This window comes from Salmo salar, chromosome ssa24 (genome assembly GCF_905237065.1).
Source record: "Salmo salar chromosome ssa24, Ssal_v3.1, whole genome shotgun sequence".
NCBI classification, from domain to species: domain Eukaryota; kingdom Metazoa; phylum Chordata; class Actinopteri; order Salmoniformes; family Salmonidae; genus Salmo; species Salmo salar.
This window is the reverse complement of record NC_059465.1, coordinates 36,240,754-36,258,325: the sequence shown is the minus strand read 5'-3', so window position 1 is coordinate 36,258,325 and position 17,572 is coordinate 36,240,754. Positions and strand designations below refer to the sequence as shown.

General features: G+C 41.7%; 1 protein-coding gene across 2 annotated transcripts in view; it reads right to left on the bottom strand.

The window, feature by feature from the left end:
* frmd3 (FERM domain containing 3) overlaps positions 1-17,572 on the bottom strand; it is an 85,619-nt gene that overhangs the window by 47,567 nt on the left and 20,480 nt on the right. For both annotated transcript variants that reach the window (XM_014172571.2, XM_014172574.2), the window contains exons 2-3: positions 3,765-3,869; positions 884-926 (exon numbers count right to left, since the gene is read on the bottom strand). In XM_014172571.2, the coding sequence (XP_014028046.1) occupies positions 884-926; positions 3,765-3,869 (148 nt within the window). The remainder of the gene's footprint in view (positions 1-883; positions 927-3,764; positions 3,870-17,572) is intronic.

Genomic DNA, 17,572 nt, shown 5'->3' with positions numbered 1-17,572 from the left:
AAACACAGATAAATACTGTCCAAATCCGGTTTCCTGTTCGATGGTCTCAGAGATGAATGCACAGCAAATCCAACAACATTCTCACTATTCTGTCTTGGATTGTTACATTTATTTCAGTGTACCGTCTGCTGTCAGCGTTCTGTCTGTTTCAGCGTTCTGTCTGTTTCAGCGTTCTGTCTGTTTCAGCGTTCTGTCTCGGTCAGCGTTCTGTCTGTTTCAGCGTTCTGTCTGTTTCAGCGTTCTGTCTGTTTCAGCGTTCTGTCTGCTGTCAGCGTTCTGTCTGTTTCAGCGTTCTGTCTGTTTCAGCGTTCTGTCTGTTTCAGCGTTCTGTCTATTTCAGCGTTCTGTCTGTTTCAGCGTTCTGTCTGTTTCAGCGTTCTGTCTGTTTCAGCGTTCTGTCTGCTGTCAGCGTTCTGTCTGTTTCAGCGTTCTGTCTGGTTCAGCGTTCTGTCTATTTCAGCGTTCTGTCTGTTTCAGCGTTCTGTCTGTTTCAGCGTTCTGTCTGTTTCAGCGTTCTGTCTGTTTCAGCGTTCTGTCTGGTTCAGCGTTCTGTCTGGTTCAGCGTTCTGTCTGTTTCAGCGTTCTGTCTGTTTCAGCGTTCTGTCTGTTTCAGCGTTCTGTCTATTTCAGCGTTCTGTCTGTTTCAGCGTTCTGTCTATTTCAGTGTTCTGTCTATCAATATATCTGTCTTGATCTATGCTCAATCAGAGCTCTGTTTCAGTGTTTTAGGGATGTCTCTCTGTCTCCTTGTTGTAGGGCTTGACCTAAGGCTTGTTTCCCACTTCGGAGAGGAGCATAGGCCCCGTCCCCAGTGCCACATGGGCACCCATACAAACACTATTGCCACATCAAACACTGAGAGAGAACAGAAGGGAACACTTACACTTCATCTGCTTCACTATGGGTTTATTGGGCTCCAGCCAGTGCTGAGAGAGAGAGAGAGAGAGAGAGAGAGAGAGAGAGAGAGAGAGAGAGAGAGAGAAAGGGAAAGACACATAGGGAGTGATGTTGAAAAAGGTTGTCCATTGTCTTGAGTGCAGCAGAAAAAAGAAGAGCATTGTCATTGTGTGTGATGGCATCAGGGAGAGGCTTTATAAACATGATTATATGTCAAGTGCATATGAATATTTAATTAACATGTAGCATGTTGAGGTGTAGTATAGGTATCGGCATAGACCTTGGATTGAGTTGTAATGGTGGTGTAAGGTGCAATGGCCAGGCTTTTTACTGTAGATTATTGTAGTGTGTGTGTGTTCTGTCATCATCTCCACTGTCATACCAACAGAATGTCAACTCAGAAACGTGTATTAAAAACATCAATTGGACAGCATAAAGGAGGGTAAATAATTTACTGGTCGGATGCCGAGAGATTTTCCGCCACAGCACGGAGACATTGCACATACACCGGGATAAACACCGGAAGACTGTTGCCATGGCAACCCTCAACCGAAATGAGCCGTCATGAGTTCAGATACGATTTCAGACAAAACATTTGCTAGTCATTCTGCCATGGTGGACCTCCGTTTTATCCTCCGGCCCATAAAAGCACTGTTCTTTGGTTAATCTCATTCCCAGGCACTTCTGCCCACCTGGGGGCTATTCATTGGTTGACTATAAGAGAGAGGTGTTGTTGATTGGATGAGTAGTAAGCTTGTCTCTCAGGGAGGTGTATGTACTGGCTAAAGGTAGGCAGCTTTGTATAATGGTTAACTGGTGGAATTAGAGTGCTCGTCAGGACACCCGGACAGATGAATTGGATGACTACCTAAAAGGAGGGATTTGGCGTAATGCACGGTCGTGTCTGGCCCATCTCTGATGATGATGCTGGGATATTTACTTCCTGCATATCATGATCAAAGAGAGACTGATTCTGTCTGGAGTGATTCTGCTTATATCAGAGGGGTTGTGTACAGCAGAACACATACTTCTGTCTCCGATGGATTAATAAAGTATTCTTCTTATTCTTGAGGAAGCACATGCACACACACACACACACACACACACACACACACACACACACACACACACACACACACACACACACACACACACACACACACACACACACACACACACACACACACACACACACACACACACACACACGTGTCAGGTTGACGTTTATTGTCATGTGGTTTCTATGTGGTTTCTGCTAGTTTGGCAAGCTGCAAAGTAAAAATTGGCTATATTATCGTAAAGATTTATAAAAAATAAATTGTGTTTTTTTTGTCTTCATTTAAGGTTAGGGTTAGGCATTAGGGTTAGCAGTGTGGTAAGGTTAGGGTTAGCATTAGGGTTAGCAGTGTGGTTAAGGTTTACGGTTAGCATTAGGGTTAGCAGTGTGGTTAAGGTTAGGGTTAACATTAGGGTTAGCAGTGTGGTTAAGGTTAGGGTTAGGCATTAGGGTTAGCAGTGTGGTAAAGGTTAGGGTTAGCATTAGGGTTAGCAGTGTGGTAAAGGTTAGGGTTAGCATTAGGGTTAGCATGTGGTAAAGGTTAGGGTTAGCATTAGGGTTAGCAGTGTGGTTAAGGTTTACGGTTAGCATTAGGGTTAGCAGTGTGGTTAAGGTTAGGGTTAACATTAGGGTTAGCAGCGTGGTTAAGGTTAGGGTTAGCATTAGGGTTAGCAGTGTGGTTAAGGTTAGGGTTAGGCACTAGGGTTAGCAGTGTGGTAAAGGTTAGGGTTAGCATTAGGGTTAGCAGTGTGGTAAAGTTTAGGGTTAGCATTAGGGTTAGCAGTGTGGTAAAGGTTAGGGTTAGCATTAGGGTTAGCAGTGTGGTTAAGGTTTACGGTTAGCATTAGGGTTAGCAGTGTGGTTAAGGTTAGGGTTAACATTAGGGTTAGCAGTGTAGTTAAGGTTAGGGTTAGCATTAGGGTTAGCAGTGTGGTAAAGGTTAGGGTTAGCATTAGGGTTAGCAGTGTGGTAAAGGTTAAGGTTAGCAGTGTGGTTAAGGTTTACGGTTAGCATTAGGGTTAGCAGTGTGGTTAAGGTTAGGGTTAGCATTAGGGTTAGCAGTGTGGTTAAGGTTAGGGTTAGCATTAGGGTTAGCAGTGTAGTTAAGGTTATGGTTAACATTAGGGTTAGCAGTGTGGTTAAGGTTAGGGTTAGCAGGGTGGTTAAGGTTAGGGTTAGGTTTAAAATCATATTTTAGGACCTTGTGCCTGTGCCAGATTGTGACCACTCTGCAGAGCTGCATCTCAATAAATGTCAACCTGCCACAATGTCAGCGTGTGTTAAAGTGATGCTCCAGAGCTTTTGTATAATTTCAGCCAGAAAATGTTGCACAATTGTGTACTATGTCATCCATTTCTTATGTAAACAAAAAAAACGTGTGGTGTAATTCGTATTTGTTACAAATTCCAATTCATACAATATGTTATGAATTTGTAACATCCTGGACTGTGTCTTTAAGTGTTAAACAGAATATCAGGCAGTGACTGAGAACAGTTATGAGTTGTATATTTAAGCAATAAGGCACGAGGGAGTGAGGTATATGGCCAATATACCACAGCTAAGGGCTGGTCTTAGGCAAGAGGCAACATGGAGTGCCTGGATACAGCGTGGTATAGCCGTGGTATATTGGCCATATACCACCAACCCCCGAGATGCCTTATTGCTATTATAAATTGGTTACCAATGTAATTATAGCAGTACAAATAAATGTTTTGTCATGCCCGTGGTATACGATCTGTCAGCCAACCAGCATTCAGTGCTCAAACCACCCGGTTTATAATTGTCAATGAATGAGTGTATCTATCTATACCCTCTGTTTCTCTGGGTCGACATATCTGATGCCAAAGTAGTCCTTCTCCAGGAGGCTGTAATGGTTACACACATGATCCACCAGGAACTGGCCCTTGGTTTCTCTCTGTGGGGAAAAAAACACAACAAACTGTTATTACACACATGACCCACTAGGAACTGGCCCTTGGTTTCTCTCTGTGGGGAAAAAACACAACAAACTGTTATTACAGCACACTCAATATCGGGGATATATAAAGCATTTGATACCATAATTAGGTTAGATATGCAACACTATTGGAATGATGAAAGTGTACAATGTCCTCATTTACTAGGCTTTTGCACCAGTTATTTACCGCAGGAATAAATCAGGAAACAGTCCTTCACAAACACACGCACACATGCATGCACACACATATAAAACACCAACATATTCAATCACAACAATACACTTAAATGTTAATTCCCACCCCACTAGTGTCCACCCACCCTGCAGACTCCCAACTAAAGCTGTCTGTAATGGCTGTTCAGTTGGGAGATATTCTAGTCCCAGGTCCCGTTGGGAGATATTCTAGTCCCTGGTCCCGTTGGGAGATATTCTAGTCCCTGGTCCTGTTGGGAGATATTCTAGTCCCAGGTTCCGTTGGGAGATATTCTAGTCCCTGGTCCCATCGGGAGATATTCTAGTCCCAGGTCCGGTCGGGAGATATTCTAGTCCCAGGTCCGGTCGGGAGATATTCTAGTCCCAGGTCCTGTTGGGAGATATTCTAGTCCCAGGTCCTGTCGGGAGATATTCTAGTCCCAAGTCCTGTCGGGAGATATTCTAGTCCCAAGTCCTGTCGGGAGATATTCTAGTCCCAGGTCCTGTCGGGAGATATTCTAGTCCCAGGTCCTGTTGGGAGATATTCTAGTCCCAGGTCCCGTCGGGAGATATTCTAGTCCCAGGTCCCGTTGGGAGATATTCTAGTCCCTGGTCCTGTCGGGAGATATTCTAGTCCCAGGTCCTGTCGGGAGATATTCTAGTCCCAGGTCCTGTCGGGAGATATTCTAGTCCCAGGTCCTGTCGGGAGATATTCTAGTCCCAGGTCCTGTTGGGAGATATTCTAGTCCCAGGTCCTGTTGGGAGATATTCTAGTCCCAGGCCCTGTTGTCAGCACATCCTAAATGGAGACTATCCCTAGTGCTTCTTCACTATATATATATATAAAACTGGGTCCTTCACTTCACCCTCTTCCCCTGGTCCTGCTGATGGAGTGGAACCTGCACTTGACTGAACAGCCTGATTGAATCCAGCTGGTAATCGTCCATTTTCCCTTGCTGTTATCAGTTTTTGATTTACTTAACAATGCTGTCTGCGGCCCTGACCCACAGAGCAGAATCAGGTGCTGAAGCTGTCAGTCCCTCTTGCTGTCACCTAGGCAACGCTAAGACTGTCAGTCAAACAGCGTGAAGTGGTCGCTTACAGAACCATGTATGTATGTGGCTCCGGTCCCTACAGCCAATCCCCTGTGACAGTCCACATCTTTGCTGTTTGTCTATCCGGTCCCTACAGTCCATCCACTGTGATGGTCCATCTTGTTGCTGTTTGTCTCTCTGATCACTGGGACTGAAACACCATGAAACATGACACATACAGTATCTGACATACACCTTTCAGAGAGAAGAGAAGAGACGGTGGGGGGAAGGATGATATAGAGAGACAGAGAGCAAGAAAGACATTCAGACACAAATACAGACAGAAAGAGAGAGACAGAGAGAGAGCGAGAGAGAGAGAGAGAGCGAGAGAGAGAGAGAGAGCGAGAGAGAGAGAGAGAGAGCGAGAGAGAGAGAGAGAGCGAGAGAGAGAGCGAGAAAGAAAGAGAGAGAGTTAACGAGAGAGAAAGAGAGAGAAAAGAGGGGGGATGATATAGAGACATAGAGCAAGAAAGACATTCAGACACAAATACAGACAGAGAGACAGAGAGAGAGAGCGAGAGAAAGAAAGAGAGAGAAAGAGAGAGATAACGAGAGAGAGAAAGAGAGCGAGAGAGAGAAAAGAGAGCAGAGAGTCCATTTCATGTCCAACAAGAGGTGGATGCATATTTCAAAGGGCTCAACATTAAATATTAACCTGGTCAGCCTGTCTCTACATAATCTGTCTTAATGAAGCTAAAGTGCTCTCCACACTTTAGATACAGCCTTACACAGCGAGACAATGTCTGAGTTGACTTCAACCAGAGCAAAGTGAACTGCAGACTGTATATGTGTGTATCGGTGTGTTACAATAGGTCTTTGATTATGTGTGTATCAGTGTGTTACAGTAGGTATTTGAGTATGTACAGTGCATTCAGAAAGTATTAAAACCCCTTGACTTTCTCCACATTTTGTTACGTTACAGCCGTATTCTAAAGTGTATTCAATTGTTTTTCTCCCCTCCTCAATCTACAAACAATACCCCATAATGTCAAAGCAAAAACAGGTTTTTACAAATGCTAGCAAATGTATTAAAAATAAAGACTGAAATTTCACATTTACATTAGTATTCAGACCCTTTACTCAATACTTTGTTGAAACACCTTTGGCAGCAATTACAGCCTCAAGTCTTCTTTGGTATGACGCGACAAGCTTGTATTGGGGAGTTTCTCCCATTCTTCTCTGCAGATCCTCTTAAGCTCTGTCAGGTTTGATGCGGAGCGTCGCTGCACAGCGGATTTCCAGGTCTCTCCAGAGATGTTCGATTGGGTTCTGGGCTCTGGCTGGGCCACTCAAGGACATTCAGAGACTTGTCCTGAAGCGACTCCTGCGTTGTCTTGGCTGTGTACTTAGGGTTGTTGTCCTGTTGGAAGGTTAACCTTCACCCCAGTCTGAGGTCCTGTTCACTTGGGCATTCATCTTGGTTTCATCAGACCAGAGAATCTGGTTTTATTTGATTTTTCATTTTATTTTACATCCTAAACATACAATATACTTGCAGTGAAGCCACTCAACAACTACACCACACCAGTCATCCAACAGACTCCCATTCAGAGCGACACACAGAAGCATCCAGGGTCAACGTCCTACTCAAGGGAACCCTCCAAGATTCCCCCACAGTTCCCTATAGCTGTCCCTCAACCATTCAAGACCCCTCCCACAGTCACCCCCCCAGAAAAGTTTTTTAAAAAAGAAAAGAAAAGAATAAAAAAGAACATGAATTCCATTCCCCAAGAACCTCCCCGATGCACCAACAACCAAGAAAATGAACTCATGAGAAAAAATAAAAAGACAAACGAAAACAGAAAACAACAATGCAAAAAAAATTACAAAGGACATCAAGGACAACTGTATATGTTTGAGTGCATGTCTGGCACTATTTACATACAGTTGAAGTCGGAAGTTTACAAAGACTTAGGTTGGAGTCATTAAAACTCATTTTTCAACCACTCCACAAATGTCTTGTTAACAAACTATAGTTTTGGCAAGTCGGTTAGGACATCTACTGTGTGCATGACACAAGTCATTTTTCCAAGAATTGTTTACAGACAGATTATTTCACTTATAATTCACTGTATCACAATTCCAGTGGGTCAGAAGTTTACATACACTAAGTTGACTGTGCCTTTAAACAGCTTGGAAAATTCCAGAAAATCATGTCATGGCTTTAGAAGCTTATTCAATTCTGCCAATTGGAGGTGTACCTGTGGATGTATTTCAAGGCCTACCTTCAAACTCAGTGCCTCTTTGCTTGACATCATGGAAAAATCAAAAGAAATCAGCCAAGACCTCAGAGAAAAACATTGTAGACCTCTACATGTCTGGTTCATCCTAGGGAGCAATTTCCAAACGCCTGAAGGTAAAACGTTCATCTGTACAGACAATAGTACGCAAGTATAAACACCATGGGACCACGCAGCCGTCATACCGCTCAGGAAGGAAATGCGTTCCGTCTCCTAGAGATGAACGTACTTTGGTGCGAAATGTGCAAATCAATCCCAGAACAACAGCAAAGGACCTTGTGAAGATGCTGGAGGAAACAGGTACAAAAGTATCTATATCCACAGTAAAACGAGTCCTATATCAACATAACCTGAAAGGCCGCTCAGCAAGGAAGAAGCCACTGCTCCAAAACCGCCATAAAAAAGCCAAAACGTTTGACCCAAGTTAAACAATTTAAAGGCAATGCTACCAAATACTAATTGAGTGTATGTAAACTTCTGACCCACTGGGAATGTGATGAAAGAAATAAAAGCTGAAATAAATTATTCTCTCTACTATTATTCTGACATTTCACATTCTTAAAATAAAGTGGTGATCCTAACAGACCTGCTGTTGTCAACTCTCTAGAGACAGCAGGAGCGGTTGCGATACTCTCAATGATCGGCTATGAAAAGCCAACTGACATTTACTCTTGAGGTGCTGACTTGTTGCACCCTCGACAACTACTGTGATTATTATTATTTGACCATGCTGGTAATTTATGAACATCTTGGCCATGTTCTGTTATAATCTCCACCCGGCACAGCCAGAAGAAGACTGGCCACCCCTCTCTAGGTTTTGGCCTTTCTAGGGAGTTTTTCCTAACCACCGTGCTTCTACACCTGCATTGCTTGCTGTTTGGGGTTTTAGGCTGGGTTTCTGTACAGCACTTTGAGATATCAGGTGATGTAAGAAGAGCTATATAAATTTGATTTGTTGTTGTTTCTGTCGCACTGCTTTGCTTTATCTTGGCCAGGTCGCAGTCGTAAATGAGAACTTGTTCTCAACTAGCTTACCTGGTTAAATAAAGGTGAAATAAAGAAATCAGCATTGGTGTGTTCGATTACAGGCTCAAGATGGCCAGAAACAAAGAACTTTCTTCTGAAACTTGTCAGTCTATTCTTTTTCTGAGAAATGAAGGCTATTCCATGCAAGAAATTGCCAAGAAACTGAAGATCTCGTACAAAGCTGTGTACTACTCCCTTCACAGAGTAGAAAGAGGAGTTGGAAGCCCCGGTGCACAACTGAGCAGGAGGACAAGTAGATTAGAGTGTCTAGTTTGAGAAAAAGACGCTTCACAAGTCCTCAACTGGCAGCTTCATTAAATAGTACCCGGAAAACACCAGTCTCAACGTCAACAGTGAAGAGGTGACTCTGGCCTTCTAGGCAGAGTTGCAAAGAAAAATACATATCTTAGACTGGCCAATAAAAATAAAATATTAAGATGGGCAAAAGAACAACAGACACTGGACAGAGGAACTCTGCCTAGAAGGCCAGCATCCCGGAGTCACCTCTTGACTGGTGTTTTGCGGGTACTATTTAGTGAAGCTGACAGTAGCAAGAAAAAGTATGTGAACCCTTTGGAATTACAGTGCCTTGCAAAGGTTTTCATCCCCCTTGGCATTTTTCCTATTTTGTTGCACTACAACCCGTAATTTAAATAGATTTTTATCTTGTATTTCATATAATGGACATACACAAAATAGTCCAAATTGGTGAACTGAAATGATAAAAATAACTAGTTTAAAAAAACTAAAAAAACAAAAACAAACGGAAAATTTGTGGGTGCATATATATTCACCCCCTTTGCTATGAACTCCCTAAATACGATCTGGTGCAACCAATTACCTACAGAAGTCACATAATTAGTTAAATAAAGTCCACCTGTGTGCAATCTAAGTGTCACATGATCTGTCACATGATCTCTGAAAGGCCCCATGATCTCTGAAAGGCCCCAGAGTCTGCAACAGTACTAGGCAAGGGGCACCACCAAGCAAGCGGCACTATGAAGACCAAGGAGCTCTCCAAACAGGTCAGGGACAAAGCTGGAGAAATACAGATCAGGGATGGGTTATAAAAAAATATCTGAAACTTTGAACATCCCATGGAGCCCCATTAAATCCATTATTAAAAAATTTAAAGAATATGGCACCACAACAAACCTGTCAAGAGAGGGCCGCCCAACAAAACTCACGGACCAGGCAAGGAGGGCATTAATCAGAAAGAGACCAAAGATAACCCTGAAGGAGCTGCAAAGCTCCACAGCGAAGATTGGAGTATCTGTCCATGGGACCACGTTAAGCCGTATACTCCACAGAGCTGGGCTTTACGGAAGAGTGGCCAGAAAAAAAACTTTGGTGTTCACCAAAAGGCATGTGGGAGACTTCCCAAACATATGGAATAAGGTACTCTGGTCAGAGGAGACTAAAATTGAGCTTTTTGGCCATCAAGGAAAACGCTATGTCTGGCGCAAACCCAACACCTCTCATCACCCTGAGAACACCATCCCCACAGTGAAGCATGGTGGTGGCAGCATCATGCTGTGGGGATGTTTTTCCATCGGCAGGGACTGGGAAACTGGTCAGAATTGAAGGAATGATGTATGCCGCTAAATACAGGGAAATTCTTGAGGGAAACCTGTTTGTATTTCCAGAGATTTCAGCTGGGACGGAGGTTCACCTTCTAGCAGGACAATGACCCTAAACATACTGCTAAAGCAATACTCAAGTAGTTTAAGGGGAAACATTTAAATGTCTTGGAATGGCCTAGTCAATGCCCAGACCTCAATCCAATTGAGAATCTGTGGTATGACTTAAAGATTGCTGTACTTTAGCCGAACCCATCCAACTTGAAGGAGCTGGAGCAGTTTTGCCTTGAAGAATGGGCAAAAATCCCAGTGGCTAGATGTGCCAAGCTTATAGAGACATACCCCAAGAGACTTGCAGCTGTAATTGCTGTATAAGCTGGCTCTACAAAGTAATGACTTTGGGATGGGGGGGGGTGAATAGTTATGCACGCTCAAGTTTTCAGTTTTTTTGTCTTATTTCTTCATTGTTTCACAATAAAAAATATTTTGCATCTGCAAAGTGGTAGGCATGTTGTGTAAATCAAATGATACAACCCCCTCAAAAATATATTTTAATTCCAGTTTGTAAGGCAACAAAATAGGAAAAATGTCAAGGGGGTGAATACTTTCGCAATCCACTGTACCTGGATTTCTGCATAAATTGGTCATCAAATTTGATTTGATCTTTATATAAGCCACAACAATAGACAAACATAGTGTGCCTTAACTAATAACACACAAATTATTGTATTTTTGATGTCTATATTAAATACATAATTTAAACATTCACAGTGTAGGTTGGAAAAAGTATGTGAACCCCTAGGCTAATGACTTCTCCAAAAGCTAATTAGAGTCAGTAGTCAGCTAACCTGGAGTCCAATCAATGAGACAAGATTGGAGATGTTGGTTAGAGCTGCCTTGCCCTATAAAAAACACTCACAAAATTTGTGTTTGCTATTCACAAGAAGCATTGCCTGATGTGAACCATGCCTCAAACAAAAGAGATCTCAGAAGACCTAAGATTAAGAATTGTTGACTTGCATAAAGCTGGAAAGGGTTAAAAAAGTATCTCTAAAATCCTTGATGTCCATCAGTCCACAGTAAGAAAAATTGTCTATAAATCGAGAAAGTTCAGCACTGTTGCTTCTCTCCCTAGGAGTGGCCGTCCTGCAAAGATGACTGCAAGAGCACAGCGTAGAATGCTCAATGAGGTTAAGAAGAATCCTAGAGTGTCAGCTAAAGACTTACAGAAATCTCTGGAACATGCTTACATCTCTGCTGACGAGTCTACGATACTTAAAACACTAAACACGAATGGTGTTCATGGGAGGGCACCACGGAAGAAGCCACTGCTGTCCAAAAACATTTCTGCACGTCTGAAGTTTGCAAAAGTGCACCTGGATGTTCTGGCAAAATATTCTGTGGACAGATGAAACTACAATTGAGTTGTTTGGAAGGAACACACAAAACTATGTGTGGAGAAAAAAAGGCACAGCACACCAACATCAAAACCTCATCCCAACTGTAAAGTATGGTGGAGGGAACATCATGGTTTGGGGCTGCTTTACTGCCTCAGGGCCTGGACAGCTTGCTATCATCAACAGAAAAATGAATTCCCAAGTTATCAAGACATTTTGCAGGAGAATGTTCAGCTATCTGTCTGCCAATCGAAGCTCAACAGAAGTTGGGTGACGCAACAGGACAACGACCCAAAACACAGAAGTAAATTAACAACAGAATGCCTTCAACAGAAGAAAATACAACTTCTGGAGTGGCCCAGTTAGATTCCTGACCTCAACCCGATTGAAATGCTGTGGCATGACCTCAAGAGAGCAGTTCACACCAGACATCACAAGAATATTGCTGAACTGAAACAGTTTTGTAAAGAGGAATGGTCTAAAATTCCTCCTGACTGTTGTGCAGGTCTGATCTGCAACTACAGAAAACGTTTGGTTGAGGTTATTGCTGACAAAGAAGGGTCAACCAGTTATTAAATCCAAGGGTTCACATACTTGTTCCACCCTGCACTGTGAATGTTTACACGGTGTGTTCAATAAAGACATGAAAACATATAATTGTTTGTCTGTTATTACTTTAAGCAGACTATATTTGTCTATTGTTGTGACCTAGATGAATATCAGGTCAAATTTTATGACCGATTTATGCAGAAATCCAGGTATTTCCGAAGGGTCCACATACTTTTTCTTGCCACTGTAGATCTTCAACGAGACATTGCAGGGATCTAGCTTCCGGACTTAATATAAAACTTGAGTCATCGGCATACATGGACACCTTTGTTTTTAAGCCTTGGATTTCTAATCCTCTAATGTTGTTTGATAGCTAGCATTTCGTTGGCCATAACAAATAGATATGGTGACAGCGGACACACTTGTTTAACTCCTCTTGAGAATTCAAAACTCTCTGAGAAGTAGCCGTTATTTACTATTTTACACCTGGGGTTGCTATATGTTACTTTTACCCATTTTATAAGAGAATCACCAAAATTGAAAAAATCCACAATTTCTAACTAAAATCCAGTCTTACTTTATCACATGCCTTTTAAAAATCCGCTATAAATACCAGGCCTGGCTTCTTAGATGTTTCATGATGTTCTATTATTTCTAGTAGTTGTGGTATATTATCTCCAATGTATCGTCCATGTAAAAAACCTGTCTGATCAGGATGAACAATACCTGGTAAAACCCTTTTAATTTTGAATGCTTTGCATTTCGCTAGTATTTTTGCATCACAACATTGAAGTGTAAGGGGCCTCCAGTTTTTTAGATAGACTGGATATTTTTATTTGCCATCTGGGTCTTGTCTTAATAATAGTGAAATCAGACCTTCCTGCTGAGTACCTGAAAGACTACCATTTCTATAGGAGTAGTTAAAACTATCTAACAATGGAGCTTTTAATATATCAAGAAAGACTTGATATACCTCTACCGGTATGCCATCAAGCCCTGGGTTTTTTTAAGACTGAAAGGATTTAATAGCCTCAAAGTTATTCCTCTGCAATTTGGCCTTTGCATGGATCTTTATGTACATTTGTCAATTTTTTGTATTATTTGGAAAGAATTCATTACCGTAATCTTCATTCCGTGGGAGAGGATGAGACCGAAAAGAGAACATCTGCTTAAAATATTTAGCTTCCTCTTTTAAAATATTATTCGGAGAATCATAGATGACTCCGTCTTCAGTAACGAGTTTCTGCAAATGATTTTTGTTAGCGTTCCTGTGTTGGAGATTCAGGAAGAATTTTGTGCATTTTTCTCCATATTCCATCCAGTTTGCTTTATTTTTGTAATAGATTACATTAGATCATTCTTGAATAAGTTCCTCAAGTTCTTTTTGTTTTTCCTCTAACTTATTTTGTATCTCTGTAGTATCGTTTTTATTGCTATCTACCTGTACTATTAGTTCATGCATTTCCCTTGTTAGTCTTGTCTCTTTAGCCAGAAACTGCTTTTTTATTATTGATGAATTGAATGACCTCTGAAGGTACATTTAAAGGTATCCCAAACAATAAGTGGATTTTCTGTTCCTATATTATACTGGAAAAATTCAGTTATAAATTATTTAGACTTACTTAAAAATAAGTTGTCCTCCAGTAAACTTTGATTACATTTCCAATATCCCTATCCACGTGGAAATTCTATAAGAGTTAAGTGAAGGCCAATTAGATGATGATCCGATTACATTCTGTCTTCTATTAAAACTTTTTTAACCTTTGATGCAAGAGAGAAAGAGACAAGAAAGTAGTCAAGATGACTACCTTGATTAAGTCTCCTCCATGTACAGTATATCTCACTAGGTTGGGATTTTTTAGTCTCCAAATATCCACTATTTCTAATGTGTCCATAATATTTGTGATTTCCTTAAGGGTGTTGATAGTTTGTAGAGTGATTTCCTTTACGATCCATTGAGGTACTTAACACTGTGTTATAGTCCCCTACCATAATGATTTGATAATTTGTTGCCCGTAAGTTCAATAAATTGGTATAAATATTTTTTGAAGAAGTATGGATCATTGATTGAATTCTAATTACAAGAAAGCACATATACATGCCCGTCTGACGTTTGCCAATGAACATCTGAATGATTCAGAGGACAACTGGGCGAAAGTGTTGTGGTCAGATGAGACCAAAATGGAGCTCTTTGGCATCAACTCAACTCGCCGTGTTTGGAGGAGGAGGAATGCTGCCTATGACCCCAAGAACACCATCCCCACCGTCAAACATGGAGGTGGAAACATTATGCTTTGGGGGTGTTTTTCTGCTAAGGACACAGGACAACTTCACCTCATCAAAGGGACGATGGACGGGGCCATGTGCCGTCAAATCTTGGGTGAGAACCTCCTTCCCTCAGCCAGGGCATTGAAAATGGGTCGTGGATGGGTATTCCAGCATGACAATGACCCAAAACACACGGCCAAGGCAACAAAGGAGTGGCTCAAGAAGAAGCACATTAAGGTCCTGGAGTGGCCTAGCCAGTCTCCAGACCTTAATCCCATAGAAAATCTGTGGAGGGAGCTGAAGGTTCGAGTTGCCAAATGTCAGCCTCGAAACCTTAATGATTTGGAGAAGATCTGCAAAGAGAAGTGGGACAAAATCCCTCCTGAGATGTGTGCAAACCTGGTGGCCAACTGCAAGAAACGTCTGACCTCTGTGATTGCCAACAAGGGTTTTGCTACCAAGTACTAAGTCATGTTTTGCAGAGGGGTCAAATACTTATTTCCCTCATTAAACTGCAAATCATTTCATAACATTTTTGACATGCGTTTTTCTGGATTTTGTTGTTGTTATTCTGTCTCTCACTGTTCAAATAAACCTACCATTAAAATTATAGACTGATCATTTCTTTGTCAGTGGGCAAACGTACAAAATCAGCAGGGGATCAAATACTTTTTTTCCTCACTGTATGTTTTATTCCCTTGACTGTTTGCCTGTGAGCGAATGCCACAGATGTTAGAAAATTAAGAAGATATTATGTGTGTAGTAAATCTGCGTAAGTTGATGTGTATGATATTGGATGTGATTTAGTGAGAGTGAGAGTGTATGCGTCTGTATAAGAGTAAGACTATAATATGTGATGTCCAAATAAATAATAACCCTGCCAATTTGCATGGTTGAGTGTCTGTGTGTGTTACATGTAGTGCGTATAGCCTTAATGCCCATGATGATAATTGTAATCCATATCATATCACCATCATAGTTGCATCATAATTACCTTTAACATCATTGAAAAACACATCCCTGCATTTCAGTAGCAATTGACGTTTCACATGATCATGAAAGAGACCTTGAATTACTATAAAGAAGGCTTCACTACAGAACAAATGTATCCCGTACAATATGTTATTATCCCCAATGGCCCTATTCTGAATATTCCCCTTGCTTGTTCTAAACATATATAGACATGTAGACAAAGACATAGAAAATACAAACAAGAAACATATTAAATTATAGAACAGTTGTCGACAATAGAGAGAGAGGTGAAAGAGGGAGAGAAGAGAGCGAGATCAAGTGTGTATGTATTAGTCCGTATGTGTAAGTGAACATGTAACTGAGTACGTGTGTGTTCATATCCACTTCATAGTGTTCAGATATTTTTACAGTTCCCATACTTTCTTTTTTTCATAACCTGAAGTCCCTGTAGAATTTAGTACAGCCATGGTGTTATGGAGCTGTCTCGGAATAGCTGTCCATCTAAAAAGAGTTTGTTCATAATGAGAAAGCACGCTTACCCCTCTCCCTCTGTTGCCTCTGTACAGGATACAGTCTCTTGTGATGTTCATTTTTCCCCCGTGAAAATTGGTTATTGAGACCGAATTTGGTCCCCTTATTAAGCTCCCTTCCCCTGCTTTTGATCATCTCCTTTTGTTGGTAGTGTTCAAAATTTTGCGATGATCGATAAGGGACCCTTGGTCTGCCGCTCTGAGCTCCAAGTCTGTGTACACGGTGGAAAGCCACTTTGTTTACAGTCTCTAGAGGAAGTTAAGGCGGATTGCATGAATTCTCTGATCGCGCCCTCTGGATTATTGGATGCGTCCTCAGGAACCCCTGAAAATATTAGATTTTCACGCATGCTACGACTTTGTATGTCTAACAGCGACTCCTTCATCACCCTGTTTTCCCTGAGTAGACAACCCATTTTGGAATCGTGGATTTTTAACTTGGCTGTGAGTGCCTTGTTCTCTCCTTGGAGCGTGAAAATTTCACTCTGGCTAAACTCCAAACTCCCCCTCAGCCCTGCTACCTCCTCACACAACTTTTCCAGTCTGCATGGATTCCAGCCAGAGCACTAGCCTCTACTTCAATGGTAAGTAAATCGTCCGTGTCTGTAGATTAATCTGTTTTTCTTTTTTTTGTCCGGTTAGAGTTCTTTTGTGAGGTAGTCGGATCTTTCCATGATGGAGTATGTTGTTCCTCCATAGTGTAAAGCTGTTGGTACTCGTCGATTTCCCTCAGGATCTCCTTAGTATCCAGGTTGGCTCTTTACCGCAACCAGTTGTTTTTCAAAATGTTTTAACAATGTATCTTTCCCACGACGACGACCGGTGTCTGTAGTACAGCCACATAGCACTGTTGTTTGGTCAGCTGTGTTTCCTAGCTGTTAAAAGCTATGTGCGTTGCGGAATCCACGCAAAAACAAGTTTGGTATTCTTAATTAATAGTGGTTTTGTTTTAATCAAAAATAACAAACCGGGTGTTTTCCAGCATACAGTGTTCAGTTGCGCACTCTGACCAGAGAATCTTGTTTCTCCTGGTCTGAGAGTCCTTTAGGTGCCTTTTGGAAAACTCCAAGAGGGCTGTCATGTGCCTTTTACTGAGGAGTGGCTTCCGTCTGGCCACTCTACCATAAAGGCCTTATTGGTGGAGTGCTGCAGAGATGGTTGTCCTTCTGGAAGGTTCTCCCATCTCCACAGAGGAACTCTGGAGCTCTGTCAGAGTGACCATCGGGTTCTTGGTCAACTCCCTGACCAAGGCCCTTCTTCCCCGATTGCTCAGTTTGGCCTGGCAGCCAACTCTAGGAAGAGTCTTGTGGTTCCAAACTTCTTCCATTTAAGAATGATGGAGGCCACTGTGTTCTTGGGGACCTTCAATGCTGCAGAAATGTTTTGGTAAACTTCCCCAGATCTGTGCCTCGACACAATCCTGTCTCGGAGCTCTACAGACAATTCCTTCGTCCTCATGGCTTGGTTTTTGCTCTGACATGCACTGTCAACTGTGGGACCTTATATAGACAGGTGTGTGCCTTTCCAAATCATGTCCAATTAATTGAATTTACCACAGGTAGACTCCAATCAAGTTGTAGAAACATCTCAAGGATGATCAATGGAAACAGGATGCACTTGAGCTCAATTTCATATCTCATAGGTCTGAATACTGAATACTTAAATAAGCTATTTCTGTTTTTAAATTTTAACACATTTGCAAACTTTTTCACATTGTAATTATGGGGGAAAAATGCATTTAATCCAATTTAGAATAAGGCTGTAACATATCAAAATGTTGAAAAAGTCAAGAGGTCTGAATAGTTTCTGAATG